Source organism: Paralichthys olivaceus, chromosome 8, assembly GCF_024713975.1.
Source record: "Paralichthys olivaceus isolate ysfri-2021 chromosome 8, ASM2471397v2, whole genome shotgun sequence".
NCBI classification, from domain to species: Eukaryota; Metazoa; Chordata; class Actinopteri; order Pleuronectiformes; family Paralichthyidae; genus Paralichthys; species Paralichthys olivaceus.
This window is the reverse complement of record NC_091100.1, coordinates 8,214,964-8,236,434: the sequence shown is the minus strand read 5'-3', so window position 1 is coordinate 8,236,434 and position 21,471 is coordinate 8,214,964. Positions and strand designations below refer to the sequence as shown.

The 21,471-nt window shown below is 39.9% G+C and overlaps 1 protein-coding gene and 1 long non-coding RNA gene across 2 annotated transcripts; one reads left to right on the top strand and one right to left on the bottom strand.

Annotated features, from left to right (window-relative positions):
* Positions 1 to 96: 96 nt before the first annotated feature.
* Positions 97 to 21,300, top strand: herc3 (HECT and RLD domain containing E3 ubiquitin protein ligase 3). The gene is made up of 25 exons (XM_020101131.2): positions 97 to 220; positions 1,824 to 2,174; positions 3,519 to 3,678; positions 4,011 to 4,087; positions 4,456 to 4,677; positions 5,026 to 5,117; positions 5,440 to 5,570; positions 5,913 to 6,064; positions 6,275 to 6,330; positions 7,131 to 7,255; positions 7,380 to 7,439; positions 9,836 to 9,947; positions 10,666 to 10,855; positions 11,890 to 12,053; positions 12,225 to 12,338; positions 12,540 to 12,563; positions 12,681 to 12,779; positions 12,922 to 13,092; positions 13,172 to 13,315; positions 13,725 to 13,891; positions 15,144 to 15,210; positions 15,785 to 15,867; positions 16,905 to 17,088; positions 17,572 to 17,674; positions 18,145 to 21,300. Exons 2-25 carry the CDS (start codon positions 1,952 to 1,954, stop codon positions 18,351 to 18,353), a joined length of 3,129 nt encoding a protein of 1,042 aa, XP_019956690.1. The 5' UTR covers positions 97 to 220; positions 1,824 to 1,951; the 3' UTR covers positions 18,354 to 21,300.
* On the bottom strand, positions 8,671 to 13,257 carry LOC109638242 (uncharacterized). Its single transcript, XR_002203314.2, has 3 exons — positions 13,135 to 13,257; positions 10,993 to 11,047; positions 8,671 to 8,810 (listed from the first exon to the last, which is right to left on the bottom strand). It is a non-coding gene; the product is annotated as an uncharacterized lncRNA (long non-coding RNA).
* Positions 21,301 to 21,471: the final 171 nt, after the last annotated feature.

The following is a 21,471-nucleotide window of genomic DNA, read 5'->3' as shown; positions in this document are numbered from 1 at the left end:
TAGATAGATAGATAGATAGATAGATAGATAGATAGATAGATAGATAGATAGATAGATAGATAGATAGATATGTGTAAGTAGGAGGAGTCTGGGGTCCAACCCTGTACACGGACCAATCACATCCCGGGAAGCACAGTGACGTAGCAGTGGTTGCACTTCCGCGTTTGTATTCCGAGCTAAAGCGAAACCAGACGCTATATCACAGGATGCATCTGACCAGGTAAACACGCCCTTTTTACTTTTCGTGTATTTTTTCACGCATGACAACATATGTTCATGTTTAATGTGGACACTGGTGGAGGAGGCTTGCTGGGGTTCAGCCTCCACACTGACAGTCAGAGCTGCTGCTGCTTGCTAAGCTTAGTTAGCCTAACTACTGCCAGCAGCTCGGTGGTCGTGGTCCCGTTGATAAACAGGTTACACAGATAATGTCAGTGGACGTGTTGAGTTTGCATTGATTTTATCTAAACACTCGGTGCAGACTGAGCCCAGTCCTCCTCTTGACTCCTGAACAGCTGGTTGACGTGTCGTTATAAACATGTCGTTACAGATCTGCATCATTTACACATGACAACTCAGCTGCTCCTACTTCGATTGCAGCTTTGGTATCACTCTCTGACAAAGCACTGCTTGTTTCAATAAGTGATGTTATAATTGTTTTCTGATCATATAGCAGCCATTAATAATGACAGGTTGTGTGAAGTCCCACTTCAGCTTTCAAAGTATCTCTTTAATCCATCAGGGAGACCACTCCCCAAAGAACTGGATTATCCACCAATATTGAATGTCCATGGACACCAAGATGTGTATTCAATGTCACGTGGGTTTACGAGTACAAATTTATTGTAAATGTATTCAAATGAAGTATCAACAAAGACATATAGTTTACCCCCCTTCTATAGCCCTGGTCTTTTAGAGAGACTATAGTCAAATGAAGTTTTAAGACTTTGCCCATTTTGGCATTATTAATGGCTGATAACTGATCTATAAGGATCGGTTTATGTGTTACAGCAGGGATATGTTACACGTTGGGGACATTCACCATCTTTATTCTAAAATTATGAGCTACAATGGAGTTATTCATGTTTTATGCAGCATTTGTTAAGTTTGGGTTAACTGTGGACATACAGATACTTTTTATGTTTTCCTCTCCCTAACTATCCAGCTTAGTAGATACATTTACATTATATGTAATTTCCTTACGTTTTGAATAATGGCTAATTTTTCATTTGTTTAATTTTGCTTTTGCATGTGGTTAAACAATTTTTTTCCATACTCAAGGCATATTTGTTTAACTATTATACTGTACCTAAATGTATTTATATATCTAATAGATCTTGCAGATGAGTGCAGGTAATGTTATGCACAGTGGAGACAGACAAATGATGAACTTGACATAATCAAACTGCAGTCATCTAAAGTGTAGCTGTGGTTTGTCCTCAGTATAAATTCATTTAGCTTGTTCTGTGCTGCCATCACCTCTTTCTGTCTCCTGATTTCTATCATTTTTTTGTCTCATTCAGTAAATCCTCTCTTTGTTTATTATCCGTGGCTAACTCGAACAGTGGCATGCACGTATTGCAAGTGGATTGACAACAGGGCAGGGCTGCTTGGAGCTGCTTAAGCCAGGATTACACTGACAGGGTTTATTTAAACACACTGCATGTCCCACTGTCATAGCGCTTACACCATTCTCACACACAGCCACCCTCACATCTAAATCCATCCTGAGTCCATTCTTAAAAACATCACCGGGGTTCATACATGGAGCACAGTGATCAGTGTCACGGTGTCACTCTCATTCTGTTTTGTCTCATCTCCAGGGTTGGAATTTACATGAAGAGGAGGAAGCGGGGCTGCTCTCAAGCCTGAACGTTAGAGTCCTCATCCATCTGGCCGTCACTCCCTCTGCCTCTTCAGATTGGTGCTCATCCCCTCTCCCCTCACCAACATGCTGTGTTGGGGGAATGCAAGGGATGGACAGCTGGGTATTGGCCTGGAGAGGAACCCCTTGTTTGAGCCAAAGAACTGTCATGTGTTCATGGGCAGGGGACTGAAGGATGTCGCGTGTGGAGGACAATACTCAATGTTCCTGTTGTATGATGGCAGCGTGTACACATGTGGCTCTAACAGCTGTGGACAGCTGGGCCACGACAAACCAGGGACTTCCCCAGGTAAGCGTCACCACTACGTTAACTGACTCGTGGTAAATCGTCACAGATTGCACCCTGCGGCAATGATTTTAGTAAACACGTGTGTGGAAAGTTACCAAACATGATTCTGGTGATTGGATGGTGATTTCAATTTTTAATCTCTAAACAGTTTCCTCAATCTTTTTATGTGATTAAAAATAGATAATTAACTAAATTACCTATATAGCAGTTAAACCTCGAGTTGCTTTGGTAGAGCTGCACCCTCATTAAGAAGAAGACGCTTTCCAACTGTGCAGTGAAATATCTTAGCAAATCCAGTTGCTGTTGAGTTTTCCAGCTATAAAATGTCACATGACCTGGATGACTATACATCTACAGTATGTAGACAAAGGTACTAAGAAAAACATGGCAACTCTGAGCTTTACATACTTACAAGCAACATTTTAAACAATGTGACAATGAAGGTTATTTCCATGTCATGAATTAAATCAGTGGAACATTTCTCTTAGTACTTTATATGCACATTTTTGGCAAAGCTGTTTCTGTTGGGAACATGAGATTGCGAGACCATATGCCCACTTCTGGGAGACTTGAAACACTCCGAGCTAGTGAAGTGAATGCAGACAGTGGTAGGTTTGTGCTGGTTTCATGTGGGTGGAATGTTGTGTTGTGTGATACTTTGTATAGGCATGTGGGTGAAGCTGTAACAACATTGAATAAATGCCAAGACCTCAAACAACAAAATACCTAAAAGATCTCAGTGTGCAGGGAGAGAAACTACTGTGATGATATCCCACACATTGTATAAGAGCTTACACACAGTCAGTAGGCTTTAAACACATAAGTTATAAGTTAATCGTCTGTTCTCTTTTCATGTGCTTTCTGCTGCATTTCTCTATTTTCTGTCATGTCATATGGAGCATTGTTCTGAGACCATACAAACTGACAACAAATTGTATTTTTTATGCAACACATGCTTGTTTTCTTTGCAGGTAATTTCAAGCATTTCTGGTTCTGTTGAAAAGATTGATGTTGAGACAGAATACCAGTGTTTAATGCCGTGCATGGGTTGGGTCCATGACCACATTATCAATGCACTTGTGCTTCAACAGAACCTATAAAACATAATTAAATGCCATTTTGACTTTGCAACTTGTTAACTGCAACAGAACAGTTATAATACAAAAGCAAGTGAGTGAGAGAGTTCGAAAAGAGCTCGAAAATGAAAAATAAAAAAAGAATGGCCATATTGCCTGTCATGAAAGAATACCTGCACTTCCAAATCAAAGCTGTACATATTTCAACAGACATATATTTTTTAATTACTTCTGCTCGAGTCTGACTGCATCTTCCTCCCCTCCACAGAGCTAGTCGGCGCTCTGGACACTCAGAAGATTACAAATGTGTCGAGTGGTCGAGCCCATTCTATGGCGGTGAATGAGAAAGGTCAAGTATTTGCCTGGGGAGCTGGTGAAGGGGGTCAGCTCGGCCTGGGGACTGCAGAGGTGGCTGTTCGCATCCCAAGGTGTGTGATTGTGTAGCACAACTTAGGAGAACTGAAGCTGATATTTTTAGATGGAAGAAAGGCATTGCATGAAAAGAATGTTTGAAAGGTGGGGATAGGAGCATTGCACATAAGTAGCAGAAATCAACAGCAAACAAAACAGAAAAAAATAGAATACCATGAATCTGTGTTTCCTGTGAGCAATGAGGAGCTGAGTCAGATGTGTTTTTTTAATGTGAAAAAAGTCTTAACTTGATGAATAATGTTGTTGTTTGTCTGTAACTTATATTAAACTCTTTTTTAATGTGAGTTTTTGTGCTAATTAACAATTCATTTTGTCTTGTTTTGTCTAGGTTGGTCAAAAGACTGTGTGACCATCACATCTCCCAAGTAATGTGTGGAAATCAGCACTGCATCGCACTTTCTCGAGGTGTGAAAGTCACAGTGTCGTCATGACACACCAACACTCCTCACACCTACAATCACGCTTCCATACAGCTCATATTGAAACTGTACCATGCAATCTAGTAATGAAACTGATTCAAGTAGACATCTGACTCAAATTCATCTTAGGCGTTGTTTTTTAAATCAAGCAATTACATAAATCACTGCAGAAATACACATAAGAAAATAAGAAACATGGTTGGGTGTTAAATAAACGTTACCAATGTTACAGTAGAAATCTGGGCAGCACTTCTGTTTCCGATTTGACAAATGTTGTTTATCAGTCTGTATCTTCTGCCAGTTATTAGTCTAGTTTAGTACAGTCAAGTATTCAATGTGTCCTGTCCCTCTCAGATGGCCAGCTATTCACATGGGGCCAGAATGCCAGCGGTCAGCTCGGCCTGGGAAAAGGAGAACCCAGCAAACTGTTCCCTCATCCCCTGAAGTCTCTGGCTGGAATTCCTTTGGCACAGATCATCGCTGGGGGAGACCACAGCTTCGCTCTCTCCTTGTCCGGAGCTGTGTTTGGCTGGGGCAAAAACAGAGCGGGACAACTGGGACTCAATGATAAACAAGGTAATAATTAGCTGGACAAGTTAGTTGGGTTTCTAAATCTGTGATTCTTTACCTGGGGGTTACGATAAGACGGTTGTCGAGAAAAATAATAATATAATAACTTTAAAATTAAAATATTTATTTTAGTATGTGAATTGTTTTTACATTAAATTGTCTGTACCAGTGTACCACTGCTTTATAATGGATGGAAGAATTTAAAAGAGTAAGCTCACTGTTTAATTGCCTCCATGGTGCTAGATTGAAATGCAGAAGATCCCATGTTCCCCTGAGTCTCATTTGAGTAAATACATTAGAGTTGAAAAGAAGAACAGTGTGACCTTGCTGGCTTGTTTATGTTCTCGTCCTCAGATCGTGCCGTCCCCTGCCACATCAAATTTTTGAGATCTCAAAAAGTTGTTTACATCAGTTGTGGAGATGAACATACAGCAGCACTCACAAAGGTACGAATATTGATAAATCATTACCAGTTCATTTTGATAGAATGTTACAGAGTTCAGTTTGGTTGATTGCTGCTTGGTTAGCACTTTCAGTGATGGTTTATTGACTCAGTACTTTAACTAGTTCCATGTAAATGAATGACCTTTATTACTTGGATAAAATCAAATTCTTATTCCAGCCAGACCAACCCTAACAGATCTTAATTCACCACTGTGGCTTTAACTGTGGCCATTTGAGAAAAACAATACTGTAGTTTTACTCACTGCAAAGCTCTGTTGAAAATTTCTGTCTCAAACTGCGAATACAAATTGTCTGGTCTGGCAGGACGGTGGATTGTTTACGTTTGGCGATGGCTCCTGGGGTCAGCTGGGCCACGGCTCCAGCAACAATGAACTTTTACCCAGACGAGTGCTGGAGCTCATGGGTACTGAGGTGTCCCAGATCACCTGTGGCAGGTCTGTTCTAAACCTACTCTGTCTTATTGAATCTTTAGACTGTAGACTGTTTCAGAGAGCTACTTATAAGCTGGGCTATACAGCCGGAACTTGTATCGCAATAGAAATCAGTCGATTTTAATAATTTATCATCAGAAATGTCAAGTCACTATTTCTTATTTCAAGATTCAAGACTGATTTATGAAGAAACCAGCTATTTGCTGTTTTTAAGATATATATAAACGAGTTATTATTTATTGCATGTTAGTTTGTATCGCATCACAGCTAATATACTCTGATCGACTTATTGCACAGGGGATATTCATGTCTCCCACTCATCCTAAATCTTGTTCCTTTGGTCAGGCACCACACATTGGCGTTTGTGCCGTCCTCTGGATTGGTGTATGCATTCGGTTGTAACAGCCATGGGCAGCTTGGCACAGGAATACTGGGGGATGCTAGAAGTCCATTTCCTGTGAAGACCAGTTTGTTGACTGCTCATTTCCATAGACCAGGTAAACAGAAGCAGGTTGTTTAGTCAATATATGATGGTGACTGACATGGCTGTTTTAAGAATGCCAGGCTACTCGGAGGAAAAAACAATCAGTTTTTGTCAAAGGGACACTAGAAATGACATCTGTGTTTTTAAGTTTTTTGATTCATTGTAATCAGATGCTAACATGTTCCATCTTTTCTTTCCCCATAATATTCAAAACACTATTTAGTGACCAAAGTCATCTGTGGAGGAGACCATAGTTTCTTACTGTACTCTAATGAACAGGTATGTGTGTTCTTCAGATTCTTGCTTTATTTGCGTCAGTTGGTGTCCAGTGCTTTTATTACAGTCCTGCTGATTCTTGTCACTTCCCTAAATTTTTGGTTTTTCAGTGACAGAACTGAAAGTGTAATTTTTTGCTTCCCAATTTTGCCATATTCTATTAAAATGTTATTGCATATACTAAATGTTTCATCTCAACTTAGAAAACACACAGTAACGTGTAATGCAGAGGCACAAACATGGTGTTAGAAGAAGTTGATATGTACAATTATAAAGTTTTAAAATAGAGATTATTATCTTCACAAGCTCACACATCCTTTAATTCTGTTGTTAAGATTTTGAGGACTATTAAATGTATTTAATCCCTATTATATAAATAACCATCTGCTCTGTTTGCCTTCACCAAACATTCAACACTTTCCATAATCGCTTTCAAAATTTCAACACAACAAGCAACGGCATAACACGCAAATCCCCCAAATCTTTCAATTTAATCTTTAGGAAATAGAATCACCATGTTTCACCACAGGATGGCAGTCATGTACAAACCTTTATCACTTCCACAGTATATGGCGCAGCCATCGGCTACACACTGCCAGGAACCTTCACAGATAAAGACACAACACACTCAGCCTTTGCAGCAGGAGATATTTAGACCTCGGGCATTTCTTATTTATTTTATCTTCATGGAGGAAAGAGACACAACCCAGACTGTCCCTGTCCTGAACTGTGCCACACAAAGAGGAAGTGCCGCAGCAAACAATTTCCTAATGCTGTTATGTTATGTCTGTTTATCTCTGCAGAGCTCAGTCCCCCCAGAAGACTTCAGAGTGATCAACATCAGCAAAAGCCTCGCCCCAATCAATTTTGAACGGTTAAATTCATGGAGGTTAAAACTGATGTACAACACAGATTCCAGTGTCACAAAGTAAGTCATGAACAAGAAATGATCATTTAAATCACATTATTATTATTTAAATTTTTTCTAAATTTGTTATAGATGTCTGTTGTTGATGAGTGAACACTTTTTTGTGCTCTGCTTTTGTGCCCAGCGACATTATCATTCAGCTGTCCTCCACAGCTTGTTGGAATGCCAGCTTCCTGGACCAAAGGTGAGGTCCTGTACGCAGGAACTGTTGCCAAGCTTTGTTTCACATCTCAGCAAGTTTGTGCACGTTAATGCAGAAGTTCAAGTGCAGAGAAGGAAGCAAAAGACCCAAGACAACTGTCCTTCACTGTAGGAATATGGTGAAAGTAAAAACTAACCATATCTACTTTGCCCTAAGGTGATTATGCAAGATTTAATTAAGCAAGTTAAAATGAATCTCATGTGTATAACTGGGCTCTGACAGTGAATGTGAACCTGGCCTGTACCTCCAACCTTGTGTGTTCTGCCAAAAATAGTAGAGCACATACAAGATCTGTGGACTTGGTCCAGAAAGTGATACAGTACAATCTGCAGTAATGTGCTGCTGGATTGTCCCTTTAAACCTCCTCTGCACTTTGGCACACAGCCCCGACAGCATCAAACTGTTGATGAGGTAAAAAAGTCATTGTCTTTTGGAATGAACACATTTTGGCCAAATTGAACTTCGGCCATTAGGGGTCTCTCAATCTAACAATAACAATAACCTCATTGGACCATGGGAGTTGTTGTCTTCGTCACCATTTCTGGTCCCATAATCCTGTTGGTTTGCTTGTTCCCCTGTGCATTCGTGCTTTACTGGAAGAGCGTCAGCAACAGAATTCACTGCAAACGGAAATGAATAATCATGACCCGTTACGAGTGACCAATAAAAACAGTTGAAAAAAATGTCAACTTGCTACCAGTGTGCTTTTCCTTCGTCATATGTAATTGACCAAATAGAAATAAAATTGGAGATTTCTCTGGGTTTAGACATTGTTTAAATAAAGCATTGTTAGATATTAAATCTTAAAGTTTAAATTGCAGTATCATTGTACAGTGACTCAAATGTACGCAAGACTCCTGGGAACTAATCCAGCAGGGACGTCACAGGGTCAACTTACTTTTCTTGTCTCATACTTGTATAATAACCATCATCTTATCCAACGTAAGTTGCTGGGCCTCAGGGCTGGGAACGCAGCTGTCTGTTTGGTCACTTCACATTTCTCTGACCATCAGTCTGTGTGTAGCTGTGATGACTTTTTAGTACAAACTTGTCAGCAGATACTTATCATGTCCTGAGAACAGGAACATCAGGGTGGAAAATACACATCTGGAGACAACAGAAGTTGTTAATTCTGCGCTCTCTGCGGAAAATACTGAAACTCAAAAAGAATTATTTAAACAATTTACCAGTTTGCATGTTCCCCCAGTGTTTGCGTGGGTTTTCTCTGGGTACTCCGGCTTCCTTCCAGCGGTTGTTTCTCTCTGTATGTTGGCCCTGTGTTACGCTGGCGACCTCTCCGGATTGTACCGTGCCTCTTGCCAGCAGTGTCAGCAGAGATCACCTCCAGCTCTCCTGAGACCATCATAGAATAAGCAGTATAAATGATAGATGGATGTTTCTGTCTTTATAACATATGAACAATCCAGTGTCCAATGATACTTATCACCTTGATTACTTCTCAAACATTGCCGCTGTCCAGTGAATTCAATGTAGCTTCAAATATGGCGATTTAGGATTAGGTTTTCCTTTATTAAAAAAAGACGATGCGGTCATTTCAAAAATGTAAAAACAGATTGCATACGTTTTAGAGAATCGTGGTTTTCATGGGAGAGCGACAGTAAACAGTCTTAGAATAGCAAAGTCATTAAACCCACACCTAAATGTGGACAGATTTCCTCAGATGGTTATGTACTTCATACCTCGTTTAGCCCGTTCTCTACAGCTGATCCATAAACATGAGGCAAGATTAACTTCAAATTCAGTGATCTCTGGATTTATAAGTCCCTGTGAGACAAAGAGCTGATGGGTGTCCTGTAGTTGTTTTTAGCACAAGCATGCACAGTATGTGGGGTTATTGCATTAGAGTTACATTAAGGGATCAGAGTTGTTCATATGGTTCAATGCGCAGTTCATGTTGGGATGTTCTGTCTGCATCAGTGTTTCTTGTTTGGCAAACAGTCTCCAGCAGATCATATCTCATGTGTTTGTGTTATGACTAAATAAAAGTTGTGCGGTAAGAACGTGAAGGCTCACACTGTGAACAGTTGTTGTCCCTCAAGCTCAGGGTTTTGTTGGTTTTGTGGAGGTGATTCTTTGTGTGTGTGTGTGTTTATCAGCCAGTGCTCACCAGGCTGAGGAGAAGATCTGCTTAGGGATTCACTTAAATACCTTCTGGCTGCATGTAAACCTCACCGTTGCTCATGTTGGTTTGAGAATTAGAACCTCTACCATTGTTCCCCCGCTGCATGGTGTTGGAATAGACTTGGCATTTACCATAAAGTCCCTGAATGTGAGCTCTGACCTATTTTTATCCTGTTACTGATCGCTGAGATTTCGTCGATGGTCCTGATAATCCTATGTTTGTTTGTTTTCTATAGTGATGACATCCACTTCAAAACCAACCCAAAGATCCCGGGCATCGATCTCAACTCTGTCAGACTTCTGTTTGAGGCACTCAGCAAACCGGCCTTCTCTGGGCTTCTGGAGCAGGTACTGGACGTTTTCAAAGACATCATCACGCAGGATATTTGATCTCAGGCTCCGAGTGAAAATACAGAAAAGGTTTTGTATCTTAATCTGGTTTATTTGATGTTATTAAAATTGGGTGAAACATCCTGATTGACAGCTAAGGCACATCATTGGTTCAGAGAGTATATGTCAGCGGGACCTGGATACCGTCTTACTCCATACCCATAAATATCAGAGAACCAAGATCCTCTGAACCAAAATGTCCAAAAACCTAAGACATGACTCAGATTGAGAGATTTTTTAGCTTCCTGTTTGGGAAACAATCAATGGTGGGACACTGGGATGTTGAAGAAGAATCCTGAATCTTATATGTGAATATTGGGCTTGTCTTGAAAGTACATCAAGTTCTGCCACAGATCCATGGCACAAACCTCACGACTGATTCATAACCTCTAACATTAGCTCAGTAATGTTAGGCTTAGGATTCTTGTCTCTCAGCCCAACATGAAGACCACTTTCCAAACCACTAAAAGCCTGTTATGAAATCTAGTCATATTTTACTCCAGCTGCTGTTTGGATCCAAGTTGTTGGAACAGGAAAATGTCCCAAACCAATGTGTCTGGTTTATTTGTTAAATTCATCATAGTACTTTGCATTAGAAATACTTTTACCTATTTAAGAACAAAGGTTGTTTTTTGGGGTGTAATTAAAAGTAAACATTTCCCTCCAATCCCTTTAGGCCACCAAGAGTTTTGAGAGTCTGTTGATCCCTCAGCTGCCGCACTCTCCTCCTGACGTCGAGGCCATGAGGATCTACCTCATCTTGTCTGAGTGTCCAGCGCTGCAGGACTCAAAGAACTACATCCGCCTCACTATCCCCTTGGCGATGGCCATCCTCCGGCTCGACGCCAACCCCAGCAAAGTATTGGGTATCACATGTGCATGCACGCACTAGATGTGTTTTTACACCTTGTCACGCTAATAACACAGAACATGTGACATCTTGTCATGTAACACCTGTGCACCCTGTGACATCACATGGCATCGCTCTTAAGTTTATACTTACAATATGTTGCGTCAGCACCCTCATCTGTATCCATGTTACCTCTGCTAAGCTTTTCCTACAAAGGAATATTTACACTCATTAAACAGAAATTATTATAACTGATAATGGATTAATGATCACACAAATAAACTCCACTCTGAGCTAACTTCACATTTCTTGGGAAAGAAGAACACAAACATTGCCTTTTTGATGTGTTTGTGGCAAACACCTTATTAATCGCTGAGATATTTGGAATGATGTCGAATTGTAAAAGTTGGATAACGTTTTTTAACAGTCACTCCTCAAATCTTTACTGTTTCACACTCATTGATACAAATGAAAAGTATTGCTTGTTTGTCAGTTTTGGAAACATTGTTGGACGCAATTTCCATAATTTTTATAAATCGTTGGTTTAACCAATTGAGATATGATATATCAGGGAGTCAAATTTATCTAATTACCTCATTACCTGTTTACCCTGCTTGCTGGTTTTTGTGTATGTGTGTACAAAATAACTCAACAAGGCATGGACAGATTTTCACCAAACCCGATGGGACTATTACTTTTGAGGATATCTCCTGATGATTAACTTTCGGAACTGATTGGTCAAAGGTCAAGGTAAAATAAATAAATAAATACAACATTTGCCAAAATATCTCAGCATAAAACATGAACAGAGACAAACTAAAGCTTTTATTGATCAGAAAATGATTCTCCATCGTTCAATATTGTATGATTAGTGATGTCATGAGGAAGTCACAAAGAAGACAAAACATTTCAGAGGAATCTCTGATCATCCTATAGGACCATATGACCTATAACTTATATAGATCAGAGAATAATAACGATCCTATAGGATCAATATGCATCCGTCATTTTGTTTGTGATTTGATTAAACCATCTTCTCTGATCCTGTAGACAACTGGTGGTGTTTTGTGGAGGACAGCGTGTTCACCAGAATGGTCGACATGTACAAGAGCATCATCGTGTTTATGCTGACGGGAGGAAAGACGCTGCTCGTGCCAATGTTTTATGAGAACTACTTTCTTGCAGCACTAAGGCTGCTGGAAAAACTCCACAAGGTATTCACAGAGGTCACATCCTGCTCCTGTAAACAAGTCATCAGCTCTGCATTGTTCCTCAGTACAGTCTGAAGAGGATATGTGTTTGTCCTGCTGTGCTAACCTGTGCCATACATCACACTGTGATCTTTCCTGGAGTCTGAGGCTGAGGTCTTTGTTTCATGTTCTCAGGTGAACTTAAAGGCCCAGCATGTGGAGTACAGCCGCTTTTATATCCCCGACATCACCAGCCTGGTGGACATCCAGGAAGACTACCTCAAATGGTTTCTGAGTAAAGCTGAGATTGTGAGTACTATCACACGTCCTTGTTACTGCACTCACGCTCATAGCACATATAACTCATCGAGAGTGAATATCTGCTTGTCAGTTCGTGCTATCCAGTGAGTGTCTAAATTCACAGACAAGAAAATAACTCATTGGAGATTTGAGCGAGTTTCTATCTTATTAATTAGCTGCACTCACATTCTCTCTCATTTTGTTTTCTAGAAAGTGGGATCATCCCCTTCGCAGGTACTGGAATTGAAAATTGACCATAAACATCCAAATTTAGATATAAGACTTATTTGTTTCTTTTTACGTTATTGTTGTTATAGGAATATTTTCAGCCACGTCTCATTTTATCTGCAGAGTGACTTTCCCTCAGTGAACCTATGTGCCTATCCGTTCATACTGAACGCCCAAGCCAAGACAACCATGCTGCAAACAGATGCTGAGCTGCAGATGCAGGTACCTCCTTTTTATACAAAAGTATTGCAGCAAGGATTTTGTTTTAATTAAATATATCTGAATCAATTTGTATAAAAATGAAGAGTTGAGTTTATTGAATTGTTCTCACTTTGTGTGCTTCTTTCCTCGTCCTGTCACCAAGATGGCAGTAAGCGGAGCAAACCTACACAACGTCTTCATGCTGCTCACACTGGAACCCCACCTTGCCAGAAATCCTTACCTGGTGATACACGTGCGCAGGAACCATTTAGTTAGCGACACCCTGCGTGAGCTCACCATGTACTCTGACGTGGACCTGAAGAAGCCACTAAAGGTACGAGTATGAAGATCAGAGAACAAATATCTTTCTGCTCACCACAAACCTCTTCTCATCGTCTTCCTCCGTCCTGCAGGTGATCTTCGATGGAGAGGAGGCCGTGGACGCAGGCGGAGTAACTAAGGAGTTCTTCCTGCTGCTGTTAAAGGAGCTGATGGATCCTGTTTATGGGATGTTCACTCACTACAAGGAGTCCAACCTGCTGTGGTTCTCAGACAAAGTGAGTAACCATTAGAAAAACAGATTTTTTTTAAATACCTTTATATAATTCTGAACTTATTTATTATCCGTCTTAGAAAGTAAAAATACTGCACATGTACTCAACTGTTGTGTTTAAATGCACTTCTGAGCTGTTTGAACTCCACCACATGTATCTGAAGTTACTATTGTTACTTGCCGATTACATTCGTATAGATTACACTGCCCTATAGTTAAAACATACACATTCATACATCAACAATAACACAATATTTAAAATTATAGTTGAATATAAATATATATTATAACACAATATAATAAGTGTCTGTTATTACTGTGTTTGCGTATATAAGCTTGTTGAAAATGAGGTCTTCAGAGTTTTGATTCGTACCACAGAAGTTATAATAATGAGTTTCTTTCCGTGCCTCCAGTGTTTTGTAGAAGAGAACTGGTTTCACCTGATCGGGATCATCTGCGGTCTGGCCATCTACAACTCCACTGTGGTGGACCTGCACTTCCCCCTGGCTCTCTACAAGAAGCTGCTGGATGTGTCACCGATGCTTGAAGACTTCAAGGAGCTCTCCCCAACCGAGGCCAGGTAACTGTGGTGTGAGACGCAGCAGTCTGGAACAGAGAGTAGCTTTGTTTTTTTTTAAGACATTCGTTCTACTTCAATCTTTATTTTCCTCATCATTACATTATTTGTTATCCTCAGCGAGTCTCGTGCTACCGTCTTCAGGTGTAACCTAAAACAAAGTGTGAAATGGTAAAGCAACAGACCTTAATCTTAGAGACACATTAAAGATTGCTCTTTATGTTTGGGACCAGGGTGCAACAGTGAGTCACGCCCTTACATTACCAGTTGTGTTTGAGCAGCAGTAAATTTGACTTCCCCTGGAAAAAGGCCTTTTATTGAATTTGCAGCAGGAAGGGTCAGTGTTTCCTCTGTGCCTCATTGTCTCCAGTTGACTATTGATTTTGAGATTAGTCATATTATGTTGTTATAAGAGACAATACAACCTCAAATGACATCATCTCAAAGAACATTATACAGTAAATGCTACACTTTTATTTTGACTGTCTCAAAAGAACGAACAGTCCAACAGACTAATGTCAACTCACAAAGATAGCACTTTGTTTAGAGTGTAAACTGCAGAAGCTTGTTGGTTTGAGGTTTATTTAATTTGTATCGTCTCCTCTGTGTTTTCAAATCCTGCAAAGTGACACCAGCCCAGAGGCTGTGGTTCAGTTCGGAGACAATAATACTTTATCCTTGTATAATTAGCGATTCCTTTGGCAGCCCGCTTGTCCTCTTTCCATGTTTCCTGTGTTTCCTGGGTTTTAAAACATCCAGCATGTTCTCTGCCGGAAAACCAACACAACCCTCCCTGTGAGTCATTTCCTATTAATAGCTCATACGTGACCATTAAACCTCTGATCTAATCAACAGTTTTGCTGCTCTGCATCTATTTGATCCCTGGTTTTCATTTTAAGAGTCAAACGGGGCAGATTTAAACCTGGGGAGCAGGTGAACGCAGTAAACTGTCTGACAGGGTGGAAACACCTGTCACATGACTCCACATGTATTACTGCAGATATCGACACAGTTCCTCATTGTGTTAGCAATATTTCTTGTATAAATATGCATCTGACCTTCACCCTGTATTTCTTTTTTCACCCCTCACATATAATAGCATATCGTAAACTTCCCCAATATCATGATCATTTGTTCTGTTGGGTCTTTCTCAACGATCTCTTGCAAAAATCTCAGCGAGGATGAGCTCCAGCCGTGGACCCTCAGAGGATGAGCGGTATAGATGATTTGAATTAATTCTGTTTATTCTCCACAGGAGTCTACAACAACTTCTAGACTATGAGGGAGGTGACGTGGAGGAGACGTTTCTTCTCAACTTTGCTGTGAGCATAACTTTTCACCTGTTACCCTGATTCACTATGAACAAATCCCCCAAAAGACCAAAACCAGACTCAAATCTTTGTTTGGAAAATGTAAAAGTTTAAAAACGTCTCAAAAATGTCTGATTTTATTCATGACAAATGCAAAATAATCACATGAAACAGCTTTGCACTGCAGTTTTTAACAAATATTGGTCAAACATGAATAAAAGTAACTGATGAAAAGGACTCAGCTGTGGATTAATACACATGAATTTAGTAGTATTTGGGCGGCAGGGTTTGCTGATACCATGACATTTGGTTTTAATCTGATACCTAGAAATACAGATTTTGCTTTTAATAACTGATGTGTTGTTGATTAGTTTGCTTAGCACAGAGAAATAAGATTTTAGATCTGACTCTGCACCACATTTGTTCGTATCAACTCTGGTTCTGGTCTTTCATGAGATTTATTTACCACAAAAAACACAACGTCATCACCAGCCTTATCCTCTCAGTGAAAACTGTTGCATTATAAGCTCTGTACAGTTTGACTTCCACTCTTCACTCCTGCCTCATGTAAGACTGTAACTCTCAGATCACCAGGGAGAACTACGGCATGACAGAAGTGAAGGAGCTGATCCCTGGAGGAGAGAGCATCAGCGTGGACAAAAACAACAGGTGAGGCAGCTCCACAGATCGACCTCATCATATGTAGATTTTTGTAGGAATGAACCAAGTCTTCCTTCACTCCATGTTGATTTTACTTTATGAATACTTCTACACCCTACGCTCTGTTCTCTCTGAAAGATAAAAACATTTTCCCCCCAACACTGACATTATCATGTGCTCACACAGCTGGCAGCTCGCGTCCCATTGTCCCAGCTGAAGGTCATGTTTTGTGTTGTGAAGATTTTGGTATTTGAAGCGTCACATTTGGGTTTTATTCTCCACTGTCCCCGCCCTGTGTCTTAAGCTCGTCCTTGTGCCTTTGGCATTGATTACAGCTCTGTGGAGGAGTTGTGGGGCGGCAGGTGTCAACATGTCTGGCTGCTGCTGCTGAACAGATGGCGTGAGCCGCAGTGACCCACGATGTCCCGGCAAAATCCCCTCAGCACTAACATATAAAAAACTGTAATACCAGAAATAATAGAAAAGCTCGGTGGCCTCGTCACACAGAGAGATGTTGATTCAGACCGAAGGCTGCACTCAGTGTTTGTAGGGTTGTGAGACGTCTGGGTGAGATCTATATTGTTTAACTATAATGTGGTTTACGTCTGTGTTTGTGAGCTCAATAGGGAGGTTGAGTGCAGAACTTGTATTTAGATGGGGGGGTCGTACCAAAGGCTTGAAGGCAGGTTTGTGTTTTCTGTTCCCTTCTGCTCGGTTTACGTGTTTAAACCAAATGAAAGTATTTTCATAGGAAGCGTCAGGCTTCCTTCATTTGATTGAAATGAAAACACAGGAACTAAAACACCCAGTCATCCTTTCTTTGTGTGTTATTCTGCAGGACGAGGGGGAAATTTAACAACATCTCTGAGGGGTTTACTGTTTCTACTCTGTCAAGGAGGTTATGTTGTCATCAGCATTACTTTGTTGGGTTGTTGTTTACAGGTTCAAGCAAAAACGACTCAACATGTTTCCATGAAAAGTTGTGGGTTTACGTTGCGATGCAGAACAGATGAATGATCCGAGCGTTTGCTGTGTGTGTGTTTCAGGAAGGAGTTCGTGGAGGCCTACCTGTGCTACGTGTTCTCTGACTCGGTGAGCGAGCAGTACTCAGCCTTCTCCTCAGGTTTCCTGAAGGTGTGTGGAGGCGAGATCCTGGCGCTGTTCCAGCCGTCTGAGCTGATGGCCATGGTGGTCGGCAACAACAACTACAACTGGGAGGAAATGGAGAAGGTCAGTATGAGACTCAGAGATCTGTGCACGTTGTATTTCTTTATTTCTACAAACTGCTTGTAGATTCACGTTAGAGAAAAGAATCCTGTCTGGAACACACTAAATATAATGAGAATAATGAATCAAATAATTCATTAATGAACCACGTGATGTAAAACGGCTGAAACGATCAAATCCAACATAATAACTCGTTATGAAACACAGTTTTATTTGGACGACTCTGACAGTTTGTTTATTTTGAAGCTCGGGATCTGAACAGAGTTTGGATTTGCGGCCACTTGGTTTCACATATTTTGCTGCTGATGTCAGCTTGTGTTGCAACATGTGAGAAGCACAAATAATAAGATATCACAGGAGAGAGAGAGTCAAGAGAGATTAGTCTGATTTATTTTTTAACGCATGCATGTCTTCGAGTTTCACTGATTGCTGTGAAAATGTGGACAATCTTTCAATCGTCAGATCCTTTTCTCTCTGTTTTCGCAGAACGCTGCTTACAAAGGGGAATACACAGCCACTCATCCAACAGTCCGATTGTTCTGGGAGGTTTTCCACGAGTTCCCTCTGGAGAAGAAGAAGCAGTTCTTGTGTAAGCGTTAAACAGGCTCGCAGCTCGATCTGCAGACGTCTTATAAACACAGTAATAGTGAGCAGGTTGTTCCTGCATGAGGAAACACGGGTGAGGCAGCAGTGTTGCTTTAATTCTGACAGCTGCACCAAATCTCACACGTAAATACATCAGTTCCCTTAATGTGCCTGTTTTCTTCATTAAGACCCATGAATACATTTTTGAGAATTCAACGAAAATGTTGAAAAATTTCGAATTTCACAATTTAAAGAATGTGGGAAAGAAATTCCTGATCCAGATCCACCTCAAAACTCAGAGTCCTTCTGTGACCCGAACCACACCTTGTTGTTTTTACGTCGTACAAGGGTGAAAACACAACCTCCTTGGGCGGAAACTACACAAAAGCAGCAGCTTTATCTGTAGTTTAGAAACATTCTCACAGTGTTTTCGCATCTGATCCTAACTCCACCCACTGCGTCTGTCGTCTGCAGTGTTCCTGACCGGCAGCGACCGCATCCCCATCCACGGCATGGAGAGCCTGCGCATCATCATCCAGTCCACCACGGCCGAGGAGCACTACCTGCCGGTGGCCCACACCTGCTACAACCTGCTGGACATGCCCCGCTACCAGACCAAAGAGATCCTGTGCCGCCGTCTCACTCAGGCCGTGGAGCAGTACGAGGGCTTCAGCCTGGTCTGACGAGCAGGAGTGGGGTGTGTGTGTGTGTGTGTGTGGGGGGGGGTGTAGCAGTTTGAACGCACTTTAACAGCAATATACGTCACGCATGTCAGAGTGGGGGGGGGGGGCGAACACAGGAAGGCTCTTTACGTGCGCTTATAAGATTGTTGAGCATCTTAAAAAAATGAAAGGTCTATATATGTACATGCAAAGTTTTTTTTGGTTTTTTTTGCTTTGGGCAAAGTTTCTCAACCTCTCAGGATCTTGTGTAAAATATATTTGATATATTGAAACATATCATAGTTTTGAAAAGTACTGATTGAGCATTGTATTGAAACCTCGGATGATTGAAGTGTAGGAGTCAAAATCAAAAGCCGGTGAAGGTTGAGAAACTCTGACTGTGTTTAGTTTTTGTCTCTTTGATTTTGCAAAGCTGTGTATTTTATATTCAATTGATTAAATTCTATTTTTCACCTTTAAAGAATTATGTTGTTACCTTGAGACAAGACGGCTTACCTTCTTTTAGTTTCTTTTAATTTATTAAATAGAATGGTTATTTTTTGACAAAGTAAATATGTATGTATATGTACACAAGTGTGTGTGTGAGTGTGTGTGTGTGTAAATAGCAGTTTGAATATATTATCTTCCGCTGACTTTTGTAGGAATTCTCAACAAACGGATCATTTTAAATTAGAGCCTGATCGATAAGGATTGTTGGAGGTCGATAGCGATACTGGAAGTGAAAAATGTCGATACTGATATTTTGGCAAATACACATGTATTCAGAAACATTCACATTTTACCCTTGAGCCCTGAAAAAAGACTAATGCAACCAAATACATCGAAATTCAATTAAGAAAATAAACTAATTTTTAAAATTTCAAATGTAAACGGGAATGTTTTTACTGTGAAAGAAAATGTCCACTTATTAGCAAACACTAACACTGATACAGAAAAATGGTGAAATGCTCGTGTCGGTTGATTTTTATTGACCTCGGCTAAATTGTTCAGGCTCTATTTTAAACGTCTCTGGCTGATTTAAAAGGTTTAGTGTCTCTGTGTATCTGGGAGGACGAGCTGCAGGATGGAACATGGAGAATATGATTTCCTTCCCTCTGAGCTGTGGATCAGAGCAGCTGACTTTGTCTTTGCATTCAACAGTTGCCTTCAATAGCAAAACCGTCTATATGGACGTGAGACGTGTTTTCAAAGGTTATTTTTAACTGGGTGTCGTCTGTGTGCATGATGTTGAGAGGAAGACAAAAAATAATTGAGAAGTCATTGAGGAGTTTGACATTTTGAGAAATACGCTTATTAACCTGGAGAGTCCCCATGCTGCGTTCATGTACCATAAGACGTTCATGTGTTGCTACATATTTAGATGCAAACTGAGTTCAGCTTTTATTAAATTAGATGAATGGATTGTATTGGTGTAAATACCTGATTATGTTTTAACTGACGTGTGTGTAGTTCCTCTGACTAAGTGGAGCTCTGTATCGACAGTGTCACTGATGTGAACAGTTTTTCACACTCAGCTGCGGTTTGAACGATTGGTCATGAACGCAGCATTTATTAGCACTTAGCTTAGCACAAACTCTGGAGGAAGGGAAACCACCACCAGCAGAAGTGAAGCTCACACATTAACGTGTTCTAGCTCCTTTGTTTAATCATAAAATTACATTTTATAGTTATATGAAACATATTTCCTTATTACTGCATGTGTTGTTGTAGTAGCTGTTACTAAAATATTTAGATCTGTACATAAAGGTACATTTTGAAGTACTCACACACTCTCACTTTTACTCCACTACATGTATTTGCCTGCTTTTGGTAATTTGTTAATTGACAGATTTAGAGTTTTCAAACAAAATAATGAAAAGCTGTTTGAATAAATTCTGCAGCTGCTCAACAGATTTCCTACAGAACTGACATGAGTGGAAATGATTTTAAATGTAGTTTGTTTTTTTTAAGTCAAAATTCTTCCAGCGTCTCAAGTGAGAGGATTGGATGTTCCTTCTTTCAATTATTTGACAATTTTGAGATTTGGAATGTTGATTATATTTTACAATTTAAAAAAAATATATATTTTTTACAATCAATTCATGAGGGAAACTAATCATCAGATATATTATTAGAAATTAAAATCAATTATAATCTAATCGAAAACAGTTTAAAAAACCAAATTGTTTTACCTCTGATACCTCACTTCATTTTCCTGCTTAACCTTGTACCCAGTACTATTGTAATGGATTACTTTAACAGTGTGGTACTTTTAGTTTTACTTCAGACGCTCAGCTTCCTGGTGGTTGCCTGGCAACCAATTAGTGCAACGAACACGCCAAAACCTCCAGAAAAACTCTACGTTACCGAAGCTCCGAGGTTCTGCTCGGTGGATTTAGTTTCTCTGGACAGACACAGAGTTTCTGCTAAGCTAAGCTAACTGCTACTTCCTGTCAATCTTCTCATCTCTCTCCACCTTAAAAAGTGAATTTCCTTAAAATGTCTTTAAAAACTTAAAAGAAACAAATCTGAGTTGAGTCAAAATATTACGAGAATAAAAGTCAATATTATGAAAACCCCTCGTGATGTAATGTGAAGGTGTGAATTGGGGTCACATGTCATTTTAGTGGGGGGGATGTGTGATTCATTGTTTACATCTGTGTGATGTTCAAAGCAGTTTCCTTAATTCTCTGTAAATACGTTCATTTTATTATTTCATTCAACTTTATATTTGAAATTCTATTTTATTATTTTTTATTATTAATTATAATTTCTCATTATATTCAAACTTGATCTTTGTAATAGTCCTTTTTTTTATTGATTTGATCTTTTTGTAATATTACGACTTGTGATGATATGCCTTTCTTCTCAATTTCAAATTCATTCTCATAATATTACGACTTGATTCTCGAAATTATTTCCGAAATACTCCGTTGTAAAAACTAAATAAATATAAAAATGAAGTATGATGATTGTAATTAGCTGTTTCCAAGTTGCAGGTCATAAAATTTGTGACATTAGGACACCTACAGTAGTTAGCAGTGTGGGCAGGTAACCTAATAAATATATCAGATATATATGAATATATATATAATTGTTCTAAAACGCCCTGATGCTGTATTTGTTCTTACAGTCAAAC